Here is a 23,186-nt window from a genome sequence, read left to right as displayed (position 1 = left end):
ATTGAGATTCTTTCATTCTTAGTTAAAGTTTTCGAATATGAGTTCTGAATATAAATAAATAAAATTCTATTAAAAGCATTCCAAAATTAGCTAGATTTTAATACAAATATCAAATATCGAACGAAAAAATAATAATTATGAAATGGTATGACATTAGCTGTAAGTTGACAAAGGTGTGTTGACCCAAAAAAAGAAAGAAAAAAGTACAGATATGTGTAAAGAGACGTGCTACCTACTTGCTGATTAATTCCAAATTATAATTTGTTAAATTTTGTGGTTTTATGTTTTTTTAATAATAATTAATCTGTTGACATTTGTCTCTTGTAGGTATAAAAGCTTGCAAATTCATTAATTTAATGAGCCTCCAATGGAACTCTGCCACGTATCTCATCAAGAGTGATAAGAGATAATTATTGACTTATTATACTTCAAATAATTTACTAATTATTAACTAAATATAAAATATTTTTAAAGTACATTGTTTATGTAAAATCTAAGTCTTAACAAAACTTGAATCAACTTTTCCAATGATACAAAATGTTTGGGACTATCTAACGTGATGGAGCATCTCTTTATCCTCAATCAAAAGTTTTAAATTCGAATTTTAGAAATAACATCATTTTTAATGAGGATTATTTCAATCTTGTTGAGTTATCATGTTATTGATAATGAGTTATTTGACTCTATACAAAATTTTGGATAATTCTTACTTCATGACTTAATATCTGAATCGAAATTGACCCAGTTTAATACTCCATGATATGTCTCTATTTCTTATTGTTTACACTTCAGATATCCGATGTCTATGGAAAAGAAAGAAAAAAGTTGAGTTTTCACAATTACGGTGAATAATGAATTATTTGATCTTCTTATATGTTGTTAAAATCAAATAATTTACATATATAAATTAGTTACATCTAAAATATTTCAATCAAAATCTAAATCATTAAATTTCTGAATAAATATCGAACCTCACACCAAAATAAAAATATAATGAAGGGAGTGCACAGACAAAAAAGTATGTGTGGATATGGAATATGTTTCTAACATAAATATGTCAAGGAATATTGTAATTAAGTATTGAGAAAGGGTTTGGTTGGGGATTTAAATTTGATTAGGTTTAATTCCATGTGAGATAGTTGTATGTTAATATGCCAATTAGGTTGCACTCTCTAGTGGCACCCACATGACAAATATTATTTCTAATAATAATTATCAATTTCTAATTGGTTTGAAATTTTTGTTGTTATTTTACATCTTTTTTTATTATAAAAAAAAGAATATTATTTCTTCCCACAACTCAACGTATATTTATTACAATACTTTTTTTTAGTCGAGAATCTTTTATAAAAATCTTTCAATCTTATAAAAAGAAGATAAAATTCGCTTATTTTTTATATTTTTTTTCAAATTTTATTTATGAAATTACGCTGAATATATAGTTGTTTGTCACGTGAATGGAGTATGCTAGTGTAAACCAAAATATAAAATTTTACAATTTATAGAATAAAGTTTCATGACACCATTGATTGACATAATTTAATCAATCTACCACCCTATAGATCATGTTTTATTAAGGACAAAATAATATACATGGTGCCAACTAATTCCCATCACCCATGTGAACCCTTCCATTTTCAAAATTCATCACTAGTACCCCCTTTTACAATAAGTAGCTCCATAAAAATCAACTAAAACTCAAACTTTCTCAAATCTCAAAAAAAAGAAAATGGCAAGAAAATTTGGAATTTTCTTTACAATTTTTTGTATTCTTTCAACTTCATGTCTTGGAGATTGGAACATTTTGTCACAACACAAAACCAATAGTGATCTCCAAATTAGCCTAAAAAATTATTGTGAGAGTTGGAGAATGAATGTTGAGTTACACAACATTAGAGATTATGTTGTTGTTCCTCAAGAATGTGTTGCATATATTGGAAAATATATGACTTCTACTCAATATAAAGTTGATTCTGAAAGAACTATTAATGAATGTATACTTTATATTAGTACTAATTGTATTTTGGAAAATGATGGAAAAGATGCTTGGATTTTTGATATTGATGATACTCTTCTTTCCTCAGTTCCTTACTACAAGAAAAATGGTTTTGGGTAAGTTTTGTTTTCTCATTTTTTTCCTTTTTTGGGTGATATTTTACGTTTTGTACACTGACAATATATATTCAGATCGATTTCTTATACCATCTATTGAGAAAAAGGGTGAAAATTTACGTTTTTTACACTAACAATGTATATTTAGATCGACCTCTTATACTATCTGTTGAGTTTTTCTTGTAACTTGTGAGATAGAAATTTAACCTTTTATAATGATCTTTGACGATCCTTGTCACCTTATGGATGTACTTTTTGAAGTTGAGAATTATGGATTTCTCTTTACTAGTAAGGATCATAAGCTTTTAGTCATGTATATAGCTACATAATCTTTTTGCAAAAGATTCATTTGTTATCGTGATATCAGAGTTAGACTCATCCAAATTTCTATTTTTCTGATGTTGAGTTCGATATTATGTTGTCCACTATTAAGTTGACAGTCCATGTCGAGTCTAGGGTGGGGGAATGTTGAGTCTGTCCCACGTTGATTGTGAGATCGATGTGTATTTGATCTATTAAATAATCTCCACATCATGAACTAGCTTTTATGGTTGAGGTAGGCTCGATATTCATCGATTGTTGCTTATGTTTTTTTGTTTTGTTGTTGGTGCAATAGGGGAAATAAGCTAAATATGACATCTTTGGAGGATTGGATGAGCCAAGGGAAAGGAACAGCATTGGAACATTCTTTAAAGTTGTTCAATCATCTTAAAGAACTAGGAGTTCAAATCTTTCTTGTTTCTTCGAGAAGAGAACATCTTAGATCCGCCACTGTCGACAATCTTGTCAAAGTTGATTTCTATGGATGGAATAGCCTCATACTAAGGTTTGAACATATTTTTTTTTTAAAATCAATTTATTTGGTTTATGACTTTATGTTAATTTATTATTCTAAATTTAGTGATATTTTAATTGAATATTTTAGAGATCAAGAAGATGAATGCAAGAATGCACAAACATTCAAGGCAGAGATAAGAAGTAAGCTTATAAGTCAAGGTTATAGAATTGTTGGAATTGTTGGAGACCAATGGAGTAGCATTAATGGTCTTCCAAGTGCAAAAAGATCATTCAAACTTCCAAATCCAATGTACTATGTTGCTTGATTATGAACTTGTTGTCAAGTTTTTGTGAGGAAAAGAAAATGATTTCTTGGATGTTATATGTTGTTTTTTGTGATGTGGATTAATGTTGGGAAAATAATTTTGTGAAGAATCTTGATGATTTGGTTGATTTTCACACTAAATATGACAATTATTGGAGCAAGCAATTGTCAACTACTACACAACCTAAAGGTGCATGTGAACATTTAAGAATGGAAAAATAGACAAAAATAAAGATGATTCATACAAATTTCTACTTAACATGCAATTTACTAGTAGTTGATTGTTAACTTATTTGACATCATACCAGCTAACTGGGATCTGGAGAGGATAGAGTGTTACCTCTATCTTGTGAGGTAGAGAGATTGTTTCTAATAGATCCTCGATTCAAAGAAAAGCATATCAAAACAGGTCAATTTTTTTTTAACGGGAGTGATAAAATCATAGGAAAATACATATTTCTGAATTGTTCGAGATAGTTAGTTTGTGTGGCCAAGTCTTTGAAAATACAAATGGAATGATAAGATTGTAAGATCCTCTGACCATGGGACGAAAAATCGCTTAATCTTTTACATCTTATATCAAAAAACACTAGGACTTATACTTCTAAGTGAACCTATTCTTGCTTAACATAGTCACCTCCCATTTGTGCCTTGCAATAATCGAACAAACTCCCATCGAAGCATCGCCTTATAGCCTCTTTCGATAAGAATCCATCTTCGTCTCGAGCAAGAAAATACAAAAGTCCCCATTCCAATTTTGAAGCAATCCTTCAAATCAAACCAAAAATGGTTAAAACAACTATAATGAGCTATAGCTCATTTGGCTTGACGCGTTTAAGCAACTTATGCACCAAGTATTGGAGATAAATAAGTTGTTACGTGTTTGAATAACAACTTACCAGCCAAGAAAATCGTATATATCTCTATTGGCTTGAGTCATATCCCACAAAACTCCAAAACTCAGCTTATCAGGCATAGTTCGAGCATACTTGCTAAAAATATTCTCAAAATGCACCGGCAAAAACCTAAAGGAACAATTAATCCACACACTAAACTCATGATACTCAGAAAGGTTGTAACACGAGGACTTCAAAACGATCAATACATATATTTACTTGCCTGCCTTCTTTATCATAGGTCCCGGAATCACTTCCATGTTTGCCCTTGTGTATATTATGAATGTAGATTGGAAGTAACGGAGAAGGAAACCACCCCTGCATATTAACATTTTACTATTACAACGTAACCTCACAAGTGAGGTTCAGGAGGTCAGACTGTACCTAGACCTTCCCCTAACTCGTAAAGACATAGAAACACAATGCACACGAGCATAAAACAGGGGAAATACTCTGCCTCCATAACATTACATCGAATTTGGCTAATTAAACTCACAAATCAAATGCACGTCAGTACGAATCACTCTGTTTCAAACTTACCGGGAGAGTAGGATAGCTCAAGACAGAATTGATCATAATAGCTACGATAAATGACACGATCACGTTGAAGCCAATTTGACGAAGCCCTATTCAAAACCAGGACGAAAAATATAGAATTCAATTATTCTAGACGACAAGAACTGAATTATATACTAGCACGATAAGTTACCAGAGTATGTTTCCCATGGATAAACAATGCCATTATCGTCCTGATCGAAGAAAGCTGCATGTTGTTGAAGAACACTCATGCCATTGTGACTGTGGCCAGAAGTTCCATTGGGGTGATCCATGTCTGGTGCAACCAAACCCCTAGCCATATCTGAGTATTTTTTCGAGTTTTATAAGCGGTGTCACATTTTAATAATTTCATCTTTTGAAATGTATCCAAAATAACTTCATTACCAAAGTGATCGATTAAAAACTCGTCATTTATTTGATTTCACAATTCAATTTTGTTGTATAGCACCCAATTTTGTTATTATGAACCGTTGATAAAATTGATTGACAGCTTAGTGGAAAGGAAGGGGCGATAAAACTGTCTTTCACAACAGTACTAATGAAGTATGTTTTGCAATATTTTTCTCTTTCGTCTTAAAATTTGAAACTCTTAAACTCCTAATCCTGATTCCCCCTCTGATATATTACTATTAAAAAGATCGACGAAGCAGTGTTACGTGACAAAAAAAAAACTTACAGGGTTTTGGAATAGAAATTTCCAAGTCAGTTCTAACTTTGTGTTGTATAGTGATTGGGGCAAGAGTTGCCTCTGTTGTTAATGCTGAATTTCTCTGATCCATTCCACCAGTAATTGTTGTTTCTGCCATTTCTTATAATTATTACTTTAACCAAACTTTAAAATTTTACTCAAATCAACAAAGTTTAATTACAAGTGAAATAATTATGAGGAAATTAATGGAGCCTCTGTAAAGGTTACAAGTGGCTTTTTACAGTTTTTAGTGCTGCTTATGACACGTATCAGTCAAAAATATGATCCGTTTAGTTCTGTTTATATTTAAATCGATTAATTTATACTAATAATAAATAAGGTTTGAGAAGGGTATATATATTATGTGCTAAGCTTTATGAATATCTTACGTGACATAGAGAAATTGTTTTTGCTAAATCAATGCTCACGTAAAACATTTCAAAGTGAAATATGAAAATAAAAATATATAACGAAGAAAAGTAAGGAAATGAAGGAGAAGAGTATAGCGACAACAATAAATAATTTAGTAATCGAAGCAAAGAAACTAACGTGTAATAAAATTGAAAAGTAACAAAACTGTACAATATCAATAGGAGAAACTAGACGATGCTTGAATACCTGTTAATATTATACATTAGTTTTTTATTTTCATATCCTATTATCTAAGGGCATGGTCTTCGAATAAGCTGCAATATGTGTCATGTTCTGTCTAATCACCTCTCTTCAATATTTATTCGACATACCTCCGCCTCTATCCATATTTACTATAGCCAACATCTTACAACTCCTTATTGAGATAATTATGCATCTCCTCTTCATATGCTCGTATCATCTCAATTTCACTTTCATCATCTTGCTCATCTCGGAGGCATTTTTCATCTTATTCATGCAAATCTTCGTTCATGATCCTATTTGTACTAGCATGTTCACACTTTCATCTCAATATCCTCATTTTCACTACTTTCATCTTCAAATCGGTCCAACACTTCATTCCATACAACATAGTCGATCTGACCACTACTTTATACAATCTATCGTTATGTCTTGATGATACATTTTTATCATACAAGACATTGAGTACGCCCCTCAAAATTATTTATAGATCGACTTAATTTTTTTCGACTTTGAAGTAAAAATAAAATAAAATGTTGGCCCATTCTATCACCAACCATGGGCTTAATCTTTCTATGGCTTTTTTAGCTACAAGGCCCACTAACATCAATCAATTGGGCCTGTATAAATTACAACTCCATCGCCGAAACCTGTTTCTCTTTCTAATTCCTTTACGCCTCTCCGTCGTGAAAAAGCTACACAAAAGGAGAGGATTTTGACGGAAAAACAATGGCCACCGAAGCACCGGTAGAGGCGACGGAGATTCCGTCGGTAGCGGCGGCGGAGACGGTGGAGAAGCAGCCGCATAAGCTAGAGAGGAAGTGGACGTTCTGGTTCGATAACCAGTCTAAACCGAAACAAGGCGCCGCTTGGGGAAGTTCTCTTCGAAAAGCTTATACTTTTGAAACTGTTGAGGAATTCTGGAGGTAAAATATGTCATTTTTGTACAATAGGAACGTGATATTTCATAGATTCTTCATGTTATGTTTATTCAGATTTGTGCTCGTAAAATGTGGAAACCCTATCTATGGCTTGTATTACAAATTGATATTCATATTTCTGATGAAATCATTTTTTCTAATATAACCGAACCTAAATTTGCCCGGATTTGGATTTTTAATGTGATTAATTGATTGCGTTTGTGGATTTTTTTGTTTTTTACCTGTCAATTAAGATAGCTTTGATGTATGTTGATCTAATAGTATATGTGATCTTCACCAGAGAGCTCTTTCTGCTGATTACTGATTGAATTTGTGCCTCCTAGCAGGTTTATGACCCTGTCTCTATTTTGTGATGTTGAAAAAGTTTGTTCCTTTAGAGAATAATATTAGTATCTGCAATGTTCTATTACTAATATTGTTCTTTGCAACTTTTGCAATCTTCAAGGAAATAAATTTTCCCTATGAAACTAAGCTTTTAGATATTATTATTATTCTAATGTTCTGCAACTACTACTACTGTAATTATAAGTGAAATTGGCTTCTTAAACTCACTGTCCATGAAAGCAGTGCGCTACTAAACGAAATGAAGTACTTGTTTATATTAAATTTCATAAATTTCCTGTGTGTTGTATGGATTGATTTTGATTGATTAATGAAGTATTATGGTCTAGAAAGAATGGTGGTAGAAGCTTTTCTCAAATGTGGATTGTCCTCTTTGCAGTTTATATGATCAAATATTCAAGCCCAGCAAGTTGACTGTTAATGCGGACTTTCATTTGTTCAAAGCTGGGATTGAGCCCAAATGGGAAGATCCTGAGTGTGCCAATGGTGGCAAGTGGACTGCTACTAGCAGCAGAAAGGCTAATCTCGAGACTATGTGGCTAGAAACAGTAATAATTCTTCTTTGCCATTTGGTGTCCGTTCTGTATTTAGTATGTCATATCATATAAAGTGATGTTTTGATTAGTTTTCTTGCTAAAGATGCTCATGTATTGTTTGTTGGATGTGCTTCTTATAAACAGCTGATGGCATTGGTCGGCGAGCAATTTGATGAGTCAGAAGATATATGTGGAGTGGTTGCTAGTGTGCGTAGGAGTCAGGATAAACTTTCCTTGTGGACTAAGACAGCCACCAATGAAGCAGCTCAGGTGGTTTTCTTATCTCTGGTGTTATATAGCTTCAGAACTGAAATCTGTGTTATTGTTCCACTATCTCCGAAATGTGATAAGAAATATTCTTTAAGATGGTCCAGATGACAGATCTATGTTTAGTTTTTCAAAACCTTGGCTATTCCTTTATTAATATTATTTAAGAAAATGATATACCAGAGTACTTGAAACAGATACATTTGCAGGAATTTTGATGACTTTTCTCTTTCATTTTCAATTTATATGGTCTTGTGCTGCGTTAAAATTTTTCTTAATGCTGATATGACCTATCTTCATTTTTTTTTTTTTTTGGTTAAGAGCTGGAAAAGCGACTTTATTTGAGCACCAAATTTGAGATCAAGAGAAAATGCCTTTTCCCATTCCGTCCTATGGACGAAACACTGGTGTTGATTATTAAATATATAATTTAAATTACCCAATCAGAAACATTTATTCTTTTTCCTGGCATGGAGGTCCTTAATATTTCTCTTCGTTTGTTCTTTAACCATTCCCGGCAGATGTTTTTTTTGCTGCTTGTATTGGTATCTCCTTTCTCTATGGCTTTGTTCATGTTATTTAACTTTCTGCTTTGAGCTCTTCTTTAAACCCCTTAAAATGTGTCTTGAAATCTAAATTATTGTGTGGTCATGTTTTATAGCGCGTATATGATTCAAAGGATCTTTAAATTCTTAAGTCGAAGCATGAAGATTTAGCTATGGGTGATGTAGCTAAAGATTTTATAATTTTCTTTCTAATTACTTCCCATGTGAAACACTATTAACACTGCACCATCTGATGTACAAGAGTGAGATATGAGTTTTTGTTGAAGGTTAAGTTTTGATACCATGTCAAACAATTTGAGTATCCAACCATTAACTCTTTAGGTCATTGGTGAAGTAGCCCAAGATCAAAGAGATGAGTGAAGTAGCTCATGTCTTTCATTTAACCCTTTGGATGCCCTCCCATGATCCATGTAAGAACTATATAACTCAACAGCCTGGATTACTGTGGTGAAACCGGTATCATCTGATGATAGTAAACTGAGGAAGGGACAACATTCTGATTGCTTAAGTACCAAATTGTGCTGTGATAGTTTTGCTATGCATTAACTTCTCTTGATGAATGAAATTAGCATATTGATACTAAACCCAAGATGGTATAATTTGAATGTTTTCCCCAAGTATTCGTCATTCTCCGTTTAGTAATCCTACTAAACGTAGAATTGAAATTCTTTTACATTGCTCAACTAGGGGTTTTTCAGGTCTCTTTAGTATATTATTCCCTTTTATTGTCTGTAATCACGTATGTATGCCTTTTTTTGGTCTTCTAACATCTCTGTAGTCTGAGGAATTGTTTTGCCTCCTGGCGTGATGCTCCATGGTTTTGCATTTTATAAATAACTGGTTTGTTCTATGTTGTAGATGGGCATTGGTAGGAAGTGGAAAGAGATCATTGATGCCGAAAAGATATCCTATAGTTTCCATGTAACTTCCCTCTCATCACTTACAACTCTTGCAAATTTAATGGTCTTTTATCTTTCCTCTTGATGTTCGTTCTTTCTTAATCAACATATTATTTTGGTCATTGCAGGATGATTCTAAAAGAGAGAGGTCAGCTAAGAGCCGATATACTGTGTGAAATTTCTTTATCGTGTGGAATTAACACCACTCTCCTTAAGCTCTTTACCAATACTGAAATTGTACGATCAGCACTTTTTTGCGCTTGTCTGCTGCAAATTTTGATCTTATTGAAATTTATTCGAACTTGATGTATGTTTCGATGTATTGCATTAAAGATTTTGTTCTGATGTTTGTTATTTATGTGGTATCACTTTATATCTCAAGTAGACTCCATGGGAGAAAGCTTAGTCGATTCATTGGGTAATTTAATGCTTCAAAATGAGCCTCTTTAGTGCTTGTATAATAGAATTTTGGAGGAACGTAGATAGAAATGCACAAGTATTTACTTAAATTATCATAAAGTAAAGTTGAACGCGTAGACTCACATGGTTAAACATCCCAAATTGTGTGAGTTTTTCTACGTATGTTTATTTGTTTAATTTTATGATAGTAGAATTGTTAGCTAAGGTCTGTTTATATATTATGTCTCTCAAATACGGGTATAATGTGCCTTCGTTCACCAAAACCTAGACGTTAAAGAAATTTATTTCTTAGGTCTTTTAATTTAAATTCCTCTTCCACGTGACAATTTAAGTTTAATACTTAACCAATTTCGAGTGAAAAGTTAAAAATTGAAATCATGAAGACAACATTTTCTAGACTACAAAGCACATATATATATGTTTGAATAATACATATAATTAAAGTTGTATCTGATTGATTTGTCTCAATTACATAAAAGAGGCTATAGCTATTTGATCATAACACATGGCAATAATGATTAATTATGTGCCATCCATCAAGCAAGAAATCCAAGTTTTTCACCATTCTTCTTTGCCAATCGAATTAATCCTTGCCTTTGCTTCTGATCTGCTCCTATTGACTTGCAAAACTCTGTGATTACCTGATCAAACAAATACCATCAACTTTAGCTTTGGTTTCCGCACCGGGAAGTTCCCCCTTAGGGTTTAATAATCTAATGGTTCCTATCAAAGGTGACTTCATTCTCAAAGACTCGAACTGCACAATAGGGGGAGAGGTATTTACGGTGGGTACCCGACTAATCTAGTGGACTAGTGTTGGAAGTTCCTCTTTAGGGGTAAAATGGTCCCTATCAAAGGGAATTTCATTTTCAAGACTCGAACTCCAGACATCTAGTTAAGAATATTTGCAATTGGTAACCAACTACTCTAGCAGATTCGTGTTCGAAAGTTCCACTTTTAGAGATAAAGCGCGTGGTCCCAACCCAAGGCGATTTCATTTCTGGTGCTCGTACTTCAGACCTCTAGGTAAGAAGAAGAGTGGGGTAGTGGGGTGGGGGGTTTTACCTACAAGCCCATCACTACTATGGGTGGTTGATATTACCATTGAAATTGTGACCTCTAGGCCTTTATCCTTTTTGGAGACTCAAATACCACATTTAACTTGAGAAATATTCTAACAAATTGTCCTCTTTGAAATCTTTTATGAATTGTATGAGTTTGTTTACTTTTTTTCAAGTTTACTTTTGAAAAAGTAAAATGAAATAAATTTAATATTACATGACATTTATTAGTCAAATCCAACACTGAAAAGCATAACCTACTTGTTTAGAACAATAATATTAGAATTTTGAGAACTAAAACCTCTTTGCTTAGACTTAATATTAAATTAAATTAAGAATTAATGATTTTAAATACATAACACCTCAAAATTCTTGCCATAAATCCAAAATCAGTCCAAATAGACTAAAATTATACATCTAATTCTCAATTTGAACATTACATAATGTTTAAATGTTGAAATTAATTTACAATTCATCATTTTTCACCAAATAACTTTGATATTTTTACTGACTTTATCCCCAAATTAGAACTTTCATAGATCATATTCAATAATATCAACACTAAAAAAAGACTAAATCTACCCAAAAACAATATAAGCAAAGATAAAAATTGTTAGTAGACAATTTTATGAATGAAAAAAACATAAAATTTCTTCAAAAACAAAATGATTTCTGCTCATATGTACTCGATGGATATTTAAAGTTATACGATATCTATACTGATGGATACTAACGGATATCGAGTAAATGATAAATTACCTGAGAGTGTAAAGCAATAGCTTTGCCCCTAAGTTGATTGAATCTTTTTTTGCCAACAATATTCCTTGTGATAACAACAATTGGTGCAAATAATCCTTTTCCATCATTAACATTACCCATCATTATCCTTGATCTCACTGCCTTTCCAAATTTAACATTCATTAATGGTTGCACTTTCTTCATAAACATACCATAATCTTCACCACTAACACATGAAGAAAATGAAGTTGTTGCAATTGAACTTGTAATTGCCATTCAAATAACCTTTTTTCTTTTTTTCTTAGGACTACTAGTAGTAAATAATATTCTTGAATATAGAAGTGATGATAATGGAGCTAAGGGGTTTTTTGAGCTTATGTTATAAGATTTTTTTGTGTGGTTTATGAAGGTAGGTTGTTGTTGTAATTTTTGTAGCCTTTTATGTTTGGTTTATATTTTGAGTGGTAATGAAGAGGCAAATTTAGAGCCACACAATTGTATTTGCTAGCTTTTGATTGTTTTTCTTCTTCTTTTTATTGGATTTTGTTTTTTTTTTCAATTTTTTTTTACTTGAAAAATAGAAGTAAGATTCTTCTTGTTTTTTTAATGGTCCACATATTTTATTTTTTTAAAAAAAGTCTCATAATATAGATCGAATAGTGTTGCGTTCGAAGGGTGTGCCTTAATTTAAAGATGATATAACTACAACATATAATGAATTTTTACGGCAATAATAAATTAGAGTATTTGTAACCAACACTCTATATTAATATTGTTAAATGTTTTAGTGATTCTGAATATAGTGATACATATTAACACAAGTGCTGCTAAACGTATTTATGATAATATATATTGTCCGTAAAGAGAAAAAGTTTGTTGTTACTAAACGTCTCTTTGTTGTAATCTATACATAATACGAAGATAACTTTATCATTTATATCCGTTTTCGTATTTTATTTTATTTATTTATCCCATCAGTTTGGAGATCTGTATCTACTATTCTAGTGGTTCTTTCTCTTCATGTAGGGTCTATCATTGTAATCTTGATCATATCTATATGCCAAGTGGTGCCCTTTTGATCAATTGATTATTTTTTTTTTCAATTTTGGAGTTTGAACTTTTCTTTTTCTCACATGTATTTTTGCATCATAAATTTCGTGTATAATCAAATTAAGATACTTAATCAAAACAACTGAATAAAGTTTTGTGAAATTTACGTGACTATTGTTATAGGTTGTTAATTTTTTAAATTTTCATTAGATGTTCATTATTTGTATTAGAGTCAACTAAATTCACTCATTACCTGATTCATTTTTGAGCGTAGCGTTTTCAACATATTCTTTTTTCATTTGCATGGATTCAAACTCGAAACGTTTGGTTAAGATTGAAGCAGTCCCGATCATCGCAACATAATTGTGTGATTTTAAACCATGTTTTGAACCTCTATGGTTCTGAATTATACACGAAATCTTAAAGGATCCAAAAAAAAACATGGAATGCTAGGTGGCATGCAATTAGTGGATAATAATTAAACGGTGCAAAAATGTTTTGAAGACAAATATATAATTTTGACTCTAAGATGGGAAATTTGATTTTGTATTTTGTAAAGTCATAAATGTTTTTCTTGTTTCATATTTTATGCATTCAAATAAGAATTTCCAGCCGTTAATATAATAGTATGTGACAATGCTTGTGAAGCTTCATAGAAGCAACTTAATTGTTTGTCAAATCAGCATGTCTACTTGGCTTTATAGATCGTCATCGTAACTTCTTTGCAATGAATATAAAGATAATGAGAATATTTAATTGAATAGATAAATAATCGATAAATTACATGAGTTATAACTTATAAGACATAATGAGGTAGAATAAACAAAGAAATAAATTATAATATGTTAGAAGTTACAAAACCTATTAAGATACAAATCAAAAAGACTGAATAAAGTTTTGTGAAATCTACATAAAATTAAAAGTGACTATTTCTATAGGTTGTTAATCTTTAGTTTTTCACTAAATGTTCATTATTTATATTAGAGTCAACTAAATTCACACATTACTTGATTCATTTTTTAGTGTAGCACTTCCAACATAATTTTTTTTTTCCATTCGCATGAATTCAAACTTGAAATGTTTGATTAATAATGAAAAAATCTCAGTCAAACGCAACATAATTGCGTGACTTTAACGATGTTTTGAACCTTTATGGTTCTGAATTATACACGAATTTTAAAGGATCCAAAAAACTTTGAAATGCTAGGTGACATACAATTAGTGGATAATAATTGAACGGTGCAAAAATGTTTGATCACAAATACATAATTTTGACCCAAGATGAGAAATTTGATTTTGTATTTTGTGAAGTCATAAATGTTTTTCTTGATTCATATTTCAGCCGTTAGTATAATAGTATGTGACAATGTCTTGAGCACAAACGGAGGATTTGGTATTTTCTATTAACAACTCACACGTCTATGCAAATTACTGTTTCTCTCAAATAAATGAAAACATTGATAGGGGTAAAAGAAAAGTATTTATATTACTTCAACTTTGCCTAAACATGAGTAGTGATTTGAATAAGACATTAATGAAGAGAAGAGGTCTACTTGTAAGCTCAGAAGATGCATATATTAGTGTTCACCTGCCTTCTCTAAATCTTGGAATTGGAGTTGGCCTGATATTTACCTTTTTATCATGGCATTCACAGATATCACTTCACGCCATATTGAAGGCAAAAGGCTAGACAAGACAGTGTGGAACCTTCTGAACTTTTATGCATTTGTGAAAAATCATGTGTAGGTAAAAACCCTTCTAAGCGTGATAGCATTACAGCTATTAACATCTTATGCTTATATTCTGCATCAAACAGACCACTCGAGGATTCATTCAAAGAAGGATGAGAACATGTCTGCAAAACCTGGTTGAGGTAAGGAAATGATCATTTAATCATCCGGAGTAGCACATTATAGTTCATGAAGTATAAACAGTACAACCTCTCTTACTCTTTGCACTCTGAGATATTGATTTTGCAAAAATACACAGTGATGAACTACTGTATGATTGCAATTTGTAGGTCTTATAGAAAACAGAACCTCAAGATGAGCAACATATTTTTGAATAGAAACCTAGAGAGAAACTAACAATCAAATACAGAACGACAGGATTTATGATGTTTATGCATATATAATAGAAGCAAAGACACACAGATATTCTGTGAGTTTATCATAGGTTTCATAATAAAAAGATCATTAATTCTATTAGCTTGGAGCCACTTACCTTCCATATGAATACTTTCCTCTTTATTTTTTTACTGTTTTTCTAGCTCTATACATCCTTTTTCTTTTACTTTCTGCTCACTATTTTGTCAAACAACATTCATGCAGGATACAAGCACATGAAAAAGTTGGTAAAGTTCACAAAATTCAAAATAATCAGATATAGAAGTGATTTCACCAGTAAACTTAAGAGGATCCGTTCGAGATTAAAAATCCATGAATTCGACCGTTTTCGTCGAAAATGGTTGACATTCCCCATCTTCTCCTCCAAGACAAAATACAGAAAGCTGGAAAAAGATATTTCTCTTCACCACAATTAATAGATTTTGCTTATGGTCAGTTTTGCTGAAAAGGGACAAACATATCCTTTAATCAGGATAGTTGTTACACTTTACCATGTAAAACATCTTTCTATTTGTCACTTTCTCAAATGTTGTCAATACATATAGATACTCATGTACCATGTACATTGTAAAAATATTCAAGTACAATAAACGAGTTGGTTAGCAGTTTTTTTATACTTCTATCACAGATTAAATCCAGATTTGCATATTACTCTAGCTGTTAAGCAAGAAAATTCCTTTTCTATTTGATAACCAACAGGTTGAAAGTGATTATTTTATGCAACTGTCCATAAACATTACGCGTTTTCGTAAACAGCCTCTCTACCTCCATGAGGTAGGGGTAAGGTCTGCGAATGATAAAAACATTTATGAAGTGAAAAAGCTTTGTAAAAGTGGGCCTCAGGAATGCAAAAGAAATCTATGGGAGGAGTTTAGGCTAATGTTTGCTTTAGAGTTGGTGACTGAATGAGATCAGATTCTGATTTCTGACAGAACCAATGGTTATGCCATATGCCTGAAGCTTGTCTAACACAAGAAAATATAAGGAGAAGGGGATTATTTTTGCGTAAAAATTACTAAGGAGTTCAGGGGATTATATTTGCATAACAAATACTAAGGGGTTTATGGGATTATATTCATGTAAGAGATACTACTTCTGTGATCTGGATACTTAAGACTCAAATCACTTGTCTTTGCATTGTAGATTGTACAATGCAACATATATGCTTTAAAATAATTCGGGCAACACTGATGATACTAAGAACCCTGATCTGGATACTTAAGACTCAAATCACTTGTCTTTGCATTGTAGATTATACAATGCAACATATATGCTTTAAAATAAATCGGGCAACAGTGATGATACTAAGAACCCAAAGTCCCCAACAGCAGCTTTCTGAAGCACTGGTCTAGAAAAAACCGCGATAGGAATGCAAAAAAACATGGTTCACTCATTGCTGTTCCCTGTTTGCATTGTATGAACTCTTCAAGAGGAAAATCTAATCATCCTTATAGCATCAAGACTTTCTGTCTTTGTTCGTTTGGTATAATTTTCATTTGCAGATAATGTAAATTAAGTTTTAGATTTCATAGGCTCTCTACATCTAGAACAGAGATGGCCTTGCTTCTTTTGTAATTGACAGCAGTCCTTAGTCCAAAAATAAAAATATCTACTTTTTTTTTTAATTTAGTACAAAGATACTTTAAAGACAAGTACGGAGCTTGATTGATTCGAAGAGTTCTTTCTTTAGCCACCAGCATTTTGCCATTAACAATCAGATGAACATAAAAATATAGAAAGACAATAATAATATAATGAATTGTAGAAACTCTCCTTTCATTCAACACTAAGGTACATTGGAAAAGACAGAAGATCAAGAAAAACACAAGGCTAGAATTTCCTATATAGTATAAGAAACATCAGTAAATTCAAAACTTACAAGTAAACCACTTCTGCAGTTTCTTTCAAATGCTTCTCTATCGAAGAACATCCAAAGTTTCTCATTCTAACTCTAATTCAGGAAGCGGACGCATCAACACACCCTCTGATACGACCTGAGCTAGCAACGGTCCACTTGTATCGCCACATCTCATTCTCTTATCTCGATTCAAGAACGCAAACAATCCAAAACTTATGACCATCACCACAATAACATGCACTATAAACAACAGATGTATCAATGCTGTTCCCCTCAACTTATTCTCATCAAGATCACATTTAACATCATTTTTCCCCTTTGATAAACCCACCAAAAGATTTTTACATCCATCTAGTGAAAACATATCAGTATATAATGACAACCCAACTTGCAAAACCCAAGTCCCTTTCAACACAAGTACACAGGAAAACAAAAACTCCACAAAAAACAAAGATGGCTTTACTGCTAAACACAAGCAACAACCACCACAAACAAATGCCAACTCCCCCAAATGTCCATACATACCACCACTAACACCAACAAGTCCTTTCCCATTCATCAAGAATTCAACAGCAAAACAAACACCAGCAAAACTGTAAACCAAACTATCAAGAATTGCATAAAGATCAAAACTTTCTTTAACAACAATAAGAATCATAAACACCCAGAAGAAGAAAATGACTACAGATTGCTGTAAGAATGAGAATTTATACACTACATTGTTCCCTGAGAAAGCTAAGAACAGAAATATATGAGAGAAAGAGGCAATAGGTAAAATGATTAAAAGGGAGTATAAATCAAGATTTTTCCATCTGACTTCTGAGAAATACCATGTTTTTGATCTATAGAGTGATGGGTTTTTGAGGTAATTGCAGATGCAGCAAAGAAGACGATGAACACCAAGTGTAAAAAGGATAACAAATGCTGAAAAATGGGTAGCTAATGACATCTCAAAATGAGACAATTTTGGATCTTTTTTTAAGGGATTTTGATGAGATTAAGGAGAAATGGAAGATTGTTTCAAGTTCATCAATTGTGATGTTTGTTTTAGCAAAAGTCAATACCTGAAAAATCCCAAACGCCCGCTGATGGCAAGAAAGGAGAAAGAAAGCTTCAAAATTGAACAAGTGTTTATTATTAATGGATACCCCTAAGTTTGTTGTTTGTTACTTTGAACCCCTATAGTTAACTTTCGAATTTTATTTAGACATTTTAAAATTACCTTCTGTTTCGATTGAACACTTGAATACACGATGATGTTGAGACTTCCAACATAAAAATATCTAGGGGGTTTTACGACTTGTAACTTATGTTTTAAGTTATTTCAAAGTTTGAAGCAGAAGTAGTTGATTGGAGCATTTTTTTTGTTTCATATTTGGTGTTTGAGATCCATGTTAAAAATCAATTAAATAAAGCGCTCCCTAATAAAGACGACTTCGTACTTGAGGGGATTCGAACCCGAAACCTCTTAAATCAAATTATTATGTGTTTAAGTGTTCTAATTCGAATACCTAAATAAAAATTGATTGCAAGTTTAAAAGATTTGCCTATATATGTAAGTCCTTTTCTTTTTGTTCTTTTGCCGTTTATAAGTATTAGAGGTACTTAAGTAAAATTATTTTTTTAATATAAAATATTATTATTATTATTATTCATATAAAAAATGGGCAACTTTCACATATAGCAAACAAAAAATTCATATTTGTATGATATAACAAAGTTTGCATAATTGTGCTTCATATCAAACATATAACTGTATAATTCGCTATACATATACAACTGTATAATTCGCTGGCCTAAATTGTATAATTCGCTGGCCTCGCTATAATATACAATTGTATGATTCGCTGGCCTAAATTGTATAATTCGCTGATCTCGCTATACATATACAATTGTATGATTCGCTGGCCTATTTCGCTGCAATTGTATAATTCGCTGACCTATTTAACTGCAATTGTATAATTCGCTGGCCTATTTCGCTGCAATATGTGTATAAAATTTGTTTTGCATACAATTGAATCGAAGTAAAATGTTTGTATATCGTATAATTATAAGTGTATAGGAAGAAGATATATGTTTTTCTCTCGCTTTATACAAAAATAGAAACACAGTTTATACACTTATAAAGCGAAAGAAAATTGTATTTCACTGTAATTGTATAATTCACTGGCCTTTTCCGCTGCAATTTTTGTATAAAATTTGCATTTTTATACAATTGAATCGAAGTAAAATGCTTGTAAATTGTACAATTAAGTGTATAGCACGAAGATAATGTTTTTGCATGTGTATATACAATTTTCTCTCGCTTTATACAACACAAAAACACAATTTATACACTTCTGTTATATAAAGCGAGAGAGACGAGCAGAGTGAGAGTGAAAAGCGAGAATGGGAGAGTAGCGAGCGAGAGTTTTGGAAGAGAGGCAACTGGCAAACTTTGGCAAACATTTGCTATGGGCACAATTAAATCAAACAGTAGCTACTCCATTTATTTTAGGTTATTAGTTTGATATTATATACAATTATCCCAAAAACCAAGAATGATCCATGGGTAACACAACCATTTATAGCTTTATCATTTGAGGTTTGTTTTTAAAAAAAAAATAAAAACGAGAAGTCTTATTTTCTGGGGCATTTCAGATACTTTTACTAGTGGAATCTCAGCTATATTTATTCATACAAGTATTTGATTAAAATTATATTGAATAGAGAAAAAGTTCATCAAATCAAAGAAAAAAAATTGTAATATCAAAGATGTTAGAATGTCACAAAAATTATATAATTTGTGATACAAACAACTTGAATAATATAATTCAAACAAATAACAACACAAAAGAAATAATTGAATAAAAATATTCTCCATTAATAACGTTTAAATTATCTATTATTATTATTAAATCTTAAAATATTTGATGCTCCCTAAAATATTTTAGTTAAATAAATTGTACACATAATTTTTATTTGAATTCTTTGATTAATGATTAACTCATCAATTTACATAAAAGATGAAGCTACACTATTATATATGTATGCCTCAAAATTATTGTCTCCAATTATTATAAATAGAATTAAACAAGCAATTACATTATTAATTTTTTTGGCTTATAAATTTTTGTGTTTGAATATGAAACTTCATAGCCTATCTTAAAATTTTCAACATTCAAAAAGGATCCTTTATATAAAACCGCCACTTATTGATATTTTCACATGGATAAATATTTGATTGGAGTTATCAAAATAATCATACAAAAATATATAATATAATTTATTATCATCATAAATCAGAATAATATGGAGATAGATCGGAATCTGCTATATTTGATACTTCAGTAGAAATCAGAGATTTAAGGTTACAGGTGGGAATGCCACGATATTCAGTAATTTNGTTCAAGTGGATTAAGGTCAATATACCACATATCTCACGCATTAATATTATATACTAATTCTTAATTTAAGATCTAAAGAAAATATAACTAAATAAAATCTAATTGAAAAGAATAATAACCCGGACTATAACCCAAAATGTATCTATTTATTTTCAAAAAGAAAACTTAAGTTAATATATAATTAAATTTTACTTTTTGAAAGAGATATATAATATTATATATCATTATATTTTAATTAACTCTCTTTTTTAATATTATTGATTCTGCTCATCGAACGTTAAATAAAATATCATTGTATGTACACTATTATAAATCTACTCCTAGATGATAAATTATTGAATAAAGAAATGATAGATTATTTAAAGAAAAATACAATCAGAACTTTAAGGCCATGACTTTTATTAGTTAATTATAAAATTTGATCTATCACTAATTCCTATATTTAGTAGTATTTAGAGATAAATTTCAGTTGTACCTAAAATACACTATAGATTTCCATTATAATTTTTGGTTTAAGCGGGAATCCGAAACATCTTTGTTCATTTAGGCGAGAATTCGAAAATAACTTTTTTGTTCAAAATTTTGGATTTCGAAAAATGCTTTTTTGTTCAAATTTTGTAAAGCTTCTGATTCATCGTTCATATTCTATCTTGCTAAGAAAAATAAAAGTTCAATTCAATGGTTTTATCCTTCAAACAAAAACTGATTTGGTTAATTGCTGCATCGGTGTTTCATTTAGCTGACAAGGATATAAAGTCATCAGTAAAAACACTTGGTTTGTGGATGCTAGCGTGAGTTCTCACTAACGGTGGACTTTCGTGTATCTTTTTAGTTCCAGACATATTTGATCGAATGATTACGCAAAAATAACAGTGGTAGACAGACCGTTTTTTATCCGATCCGATTTCGGTCTGGTTCCCGTACCGTTTCATCCATTACCAGTTGAACCGGCAAGGAACCGATTTACCTGATTTTTTAAATTTTTTTTTAAGTATCCTTTAATTCGACTGTTGGGCCCTTTTAGCCGTTGGGCTGGGGCCCAAAACGGTCAAAAAATACCCCCACTCCTTTCTGACTCATTTACACTATAAATATACCTTTTTCATTTTTTTCTCGAAGCAATTGAAATACTTTAGAGGCTTGTACACGTGACAAACAAATTTTGGGATACGTCCAATTTTGGATTGTGACAGAAAAGCTCAATTCAATGGTTTTATCCTTCAAACAAAAACTGATTTGATTAATTGCTACATCGGTGTTTAATTTAGATGACATGGGATATGGAGTAATCAGTAAGAACACTTGGTTTGAGGATGCTAGCATTAGTTCTCACTCACTGTGGACTTCTGTGTATCTATGTAGTTTCAAACATTCCTGACCGAATGATTCCGCCAAAATAAGAGTGGCAGACGGATAGATTTTTGTCCGGTCCGATCCGGTCCTATACAGGTCCGTCCAGTCCGGTCCGACTCCCTTATCCGTCCGTCCGGTCTGGTCCGATTCCCTTATCGGTCCGTCCGGTACCGGTTCAGTCGAATTTTAAATCGGTTGAACCGGTTCTTTTCCGACCGATAAGGAACCGATTTACTTGTGTTCTTTTAATGTTTTTTCTAAAGTATCCATTAATTTGACCGTTGGGCCCCAAAACGGTCAAAAAATAACCCCACCCCTTCCTAACCCATTACACTATAAATATACCCTTTTTTCCATTTTAAATCACAAATTCACTACCTACTACTTATACAATCTCTCAATTTGAAATCTCTCATAAATTGCTAATTATTATATTGTGATATTGACTTGGAGTTTGAATTTCGAAAATTTATTTAAAGTTATGGAAATAAATATTTTGATAGTTAAATCTCCATCTTCTAAGATTAAGTGATGATACGGATGATTAGGTGGATGAATATCTTGAGCTTGAATCTTCTACTAATAATGATTTTAATTTATATTTCAATCAGGCACGAAAAAAGATTAGGGATGCAAAAGGACAACTTCAACCTCCAATGTTAGTATGGTGGGAAAATCGTGAAAATCAATTTCCAACTCTTGCTAGGATTGTTCGAGATGTGCTATTGATTCAAGAATCATCAGTAGCATTGAAGCAAGCCTTTAGTGCAGCGAGATTTATAATTGGAGATCATTGATAATTATTAGCAAAGGACAGTTTAGAAATATCAGTGGTTGTTTTGAGATTGGGTCAACGCCGAAAGTAGAAACATCAATCTACCACTATTGAGTTGCCAAATAGAAGACCAAATAGATGAAATATTTGATGAGAATAGTGATCAATACATGGAAGCAATTGAAGAAGATCGACAAATGCAAGTTTCAAAAAAATCTTTCTTTTATGGCTACTATCGGTAGTTCTCGCTCACTTTCTACTTATCTACGTGCTTGTATTTCCAAAAATTCCTGACCGATTGATTACTGAAGGGGTACCAAAAGTATGGATGCATTTGGAGTTTTAGCTGGTATAATGATAGGATTTGTGGTTTCTACCCATACTAAAATTTACTGGGCCACACTCATGTTTTTGAATAGCTACTTTTGTATGCCACTCCTTCTTCGACCAATGTCAAGTGACTTTGGGATTCATTATACAGTAATTGGTTGGCTGGTGAAGATTTTACCTATTCGAATAATTTGAGTGGTTTGACTGTCATAGTTGGTCTTTTCCAAATTTTGTTTAGGCTTGTTGTTAATGTCATAATCCAATTCCTTGCTGATGTGGTAGTACCGCTTGCTAATCAGTCAGGATGAGTTCATGATCGTGGTTCTATGGCTTGTTATTGTGGTGATGTTCATGAGTTTTGGGTTGTTTGCGTTCTTGAATCGGGGATAAGAGAATGAGATGTGGCGATACAAGTGGACCACTGCTACCTCAGGTTGGATCAGAGGGCGTCCAGTTCCTGAATTAGAGTTAGAATGAGAAACTTCGGATGTTCTTCGATAGCGAAGCATTTGAAAGAAACTGCACAAGTGGTTTACTTGTAAGTTTTGAATTTACAGATATAGGAAATTC

The 23,186-nt window shown here is 31.9% G+C and overlaps 5 protein-coding genes across 7 annotated transcripts; 2 read left to right on the top strand and 3 right to left on the bottom strand.

Moving 5' to 3' along the window:
• The first annotated feature begins 1,603 nt into the window (after positions 1 to 1,603).
• Positions 1,604 to 3,342, top strand: LOC107029808 (acid phosphatase 1-like). The gene is made up of 3 exons (XM_015231255.2): positions 1,604 to 2,112; positions 2,729 to 2,938; positions 3,038 to 3,342. Exons 1-3 carry the CDS (start codon positions 1,730 to 1,732, stop codon positions 3,213 to 3,215), a joined length of 771 nt encoding a protein of 256 aa, XP_015086741.1. The 5' UTR covers positions 1,604 to 1,729; the 3' UTR covers positions 3,216 to 3,342.
• A 272-nt stretch (positions 3,343 to 3,614) lies between these two features.
• LOC107030475 (peroxygenase) lies at positions 3,615 to 5,466 on the bottom strand. The gene is made up of 6 exons (XM_015231748.2): positions 5,345 to 5,466; positions 4,820 to 4,969; positions 4,651 to 4,736; positions 4,334 to 4,428; positions 4,114 to 4,239; positions 3,615 to 3,982 (listed from the first exon to the last, which is right to left on the bottom strand). Exons 1-6 carry the CDS (start codon positions 5,445 to 5,447, stop codon positions 3,829 to 3,831), a joined length of 714 nt encoding a protein of 237 aa, XP_015087234.2. The 5' UTR covers positions 5,448 to 5,466; the 3' UTR covers positions 3,615 to 3,828.
• Positions 5,467 to 6,617: 1,151 nt separating this feature from the next.
• Positions 6,618 to 9,900, top strand: LOC107031762 (eukaryotic translation initiation factor). The gene is made up of 5 exons (XM_015233232.2): positions 6,618 to 6,894; positions 7,631 to 7,799; positions 7,932 to 8,057; positions 9,479 to 9,541; positions 9,648 to 9,900. Exons 1-5 carry the CDS (start codon positions 6,698 to 6,700, stop codon positions 9,693 to 9,695), a joined length of 603 nt encoding a protein of 200 aa, XP_015088718.1. The 5' UTR covers positions 6,618 to 6,697; the 3' UTR covers positions 9,696 to 9,900.
• Positions 9,901 to 10,328: 428 nt separating this feature from the next.
• Positions 10,329 to 12,168, bottom strand: LOC107029202 (protein PROTON GRADIENT REGULATION 5, chloroplastic). Its single transcript, XM_015230561.2, has 2 exons — positions 11,760 to 12,168; positions 10,329 to 10,580 (listed from the first exon to the last, which is right to left on the bottom strand). The coding sequence occupies exons 1-2, from the start codon at positions 12,012 to 12,014 to the stop codon at positions 10,476 to 10,478; spliced, it is 360 nt and encodes a 119-aa protein (XP_015086047.1). The 5' UTR covers positions 12,015 to 12,168; the 3' UTR covers positions 10,329 to 10,475.
• A 2,247-nt stretch (positions 12,169 to 14,415) lies between these two features.
• LOC107030567 lies at positions 14,416 to 17,986 on the bottom strand. 3 transcript variants are annotated; one of them, XR_003580247.1, is made up of 2 exons: positions 16,794 to 17,986; positions 14,416 to 14,652 (listed from the first exon to the last, which is right to left on the bottom strand). XR_003580247.1 is itself a non-coding variant. In XM_015231835.2 (1 exon), the coding sequence occupies exon 1, from the start codon at positions 17,719 to 17,721 to the stop codon at positions 16,855 to 16,857; it is 867 nt and encodes a 288-aa protein (XP_015087321.1). In that variant the 5' UTR covers positions 17,722 to 17,985; the 3' UTR covers positions 16,667 to 16,854. The 3 variants fall into 3 exon arrangements, 1 of the variants encoding a protein (XP_015087321.1); XR_003580246.1 differs by lacking the exon at positions 14,416 to 14,652 and adding an exon at positions 14,674 to 15,297; XM_015231835.2 differs by lacking the exon at positions 14,416 to 14,652 and having other exon boundaries at positions 16,667 to 17,985.
• Between the last annotated feature and the right edge of the window lie 5,200 nt (positions 17,987 to 23,186).

This window comes from Solanum pennellii, chromosome 9, assembly GCF_001406875.1.
Source record: "Solanum pennellii chromosome 9, SPENNV200".
Lineage (NCBI taxonomy): Eukaryota > Viridiplantae > Streptophyta > Magnoliopsida > Solanales > Solanaceae > Solanum > Solanum pennellii.
This window is presented reverse-complemented; position numbering and strand designations above follow the sequence as displayed.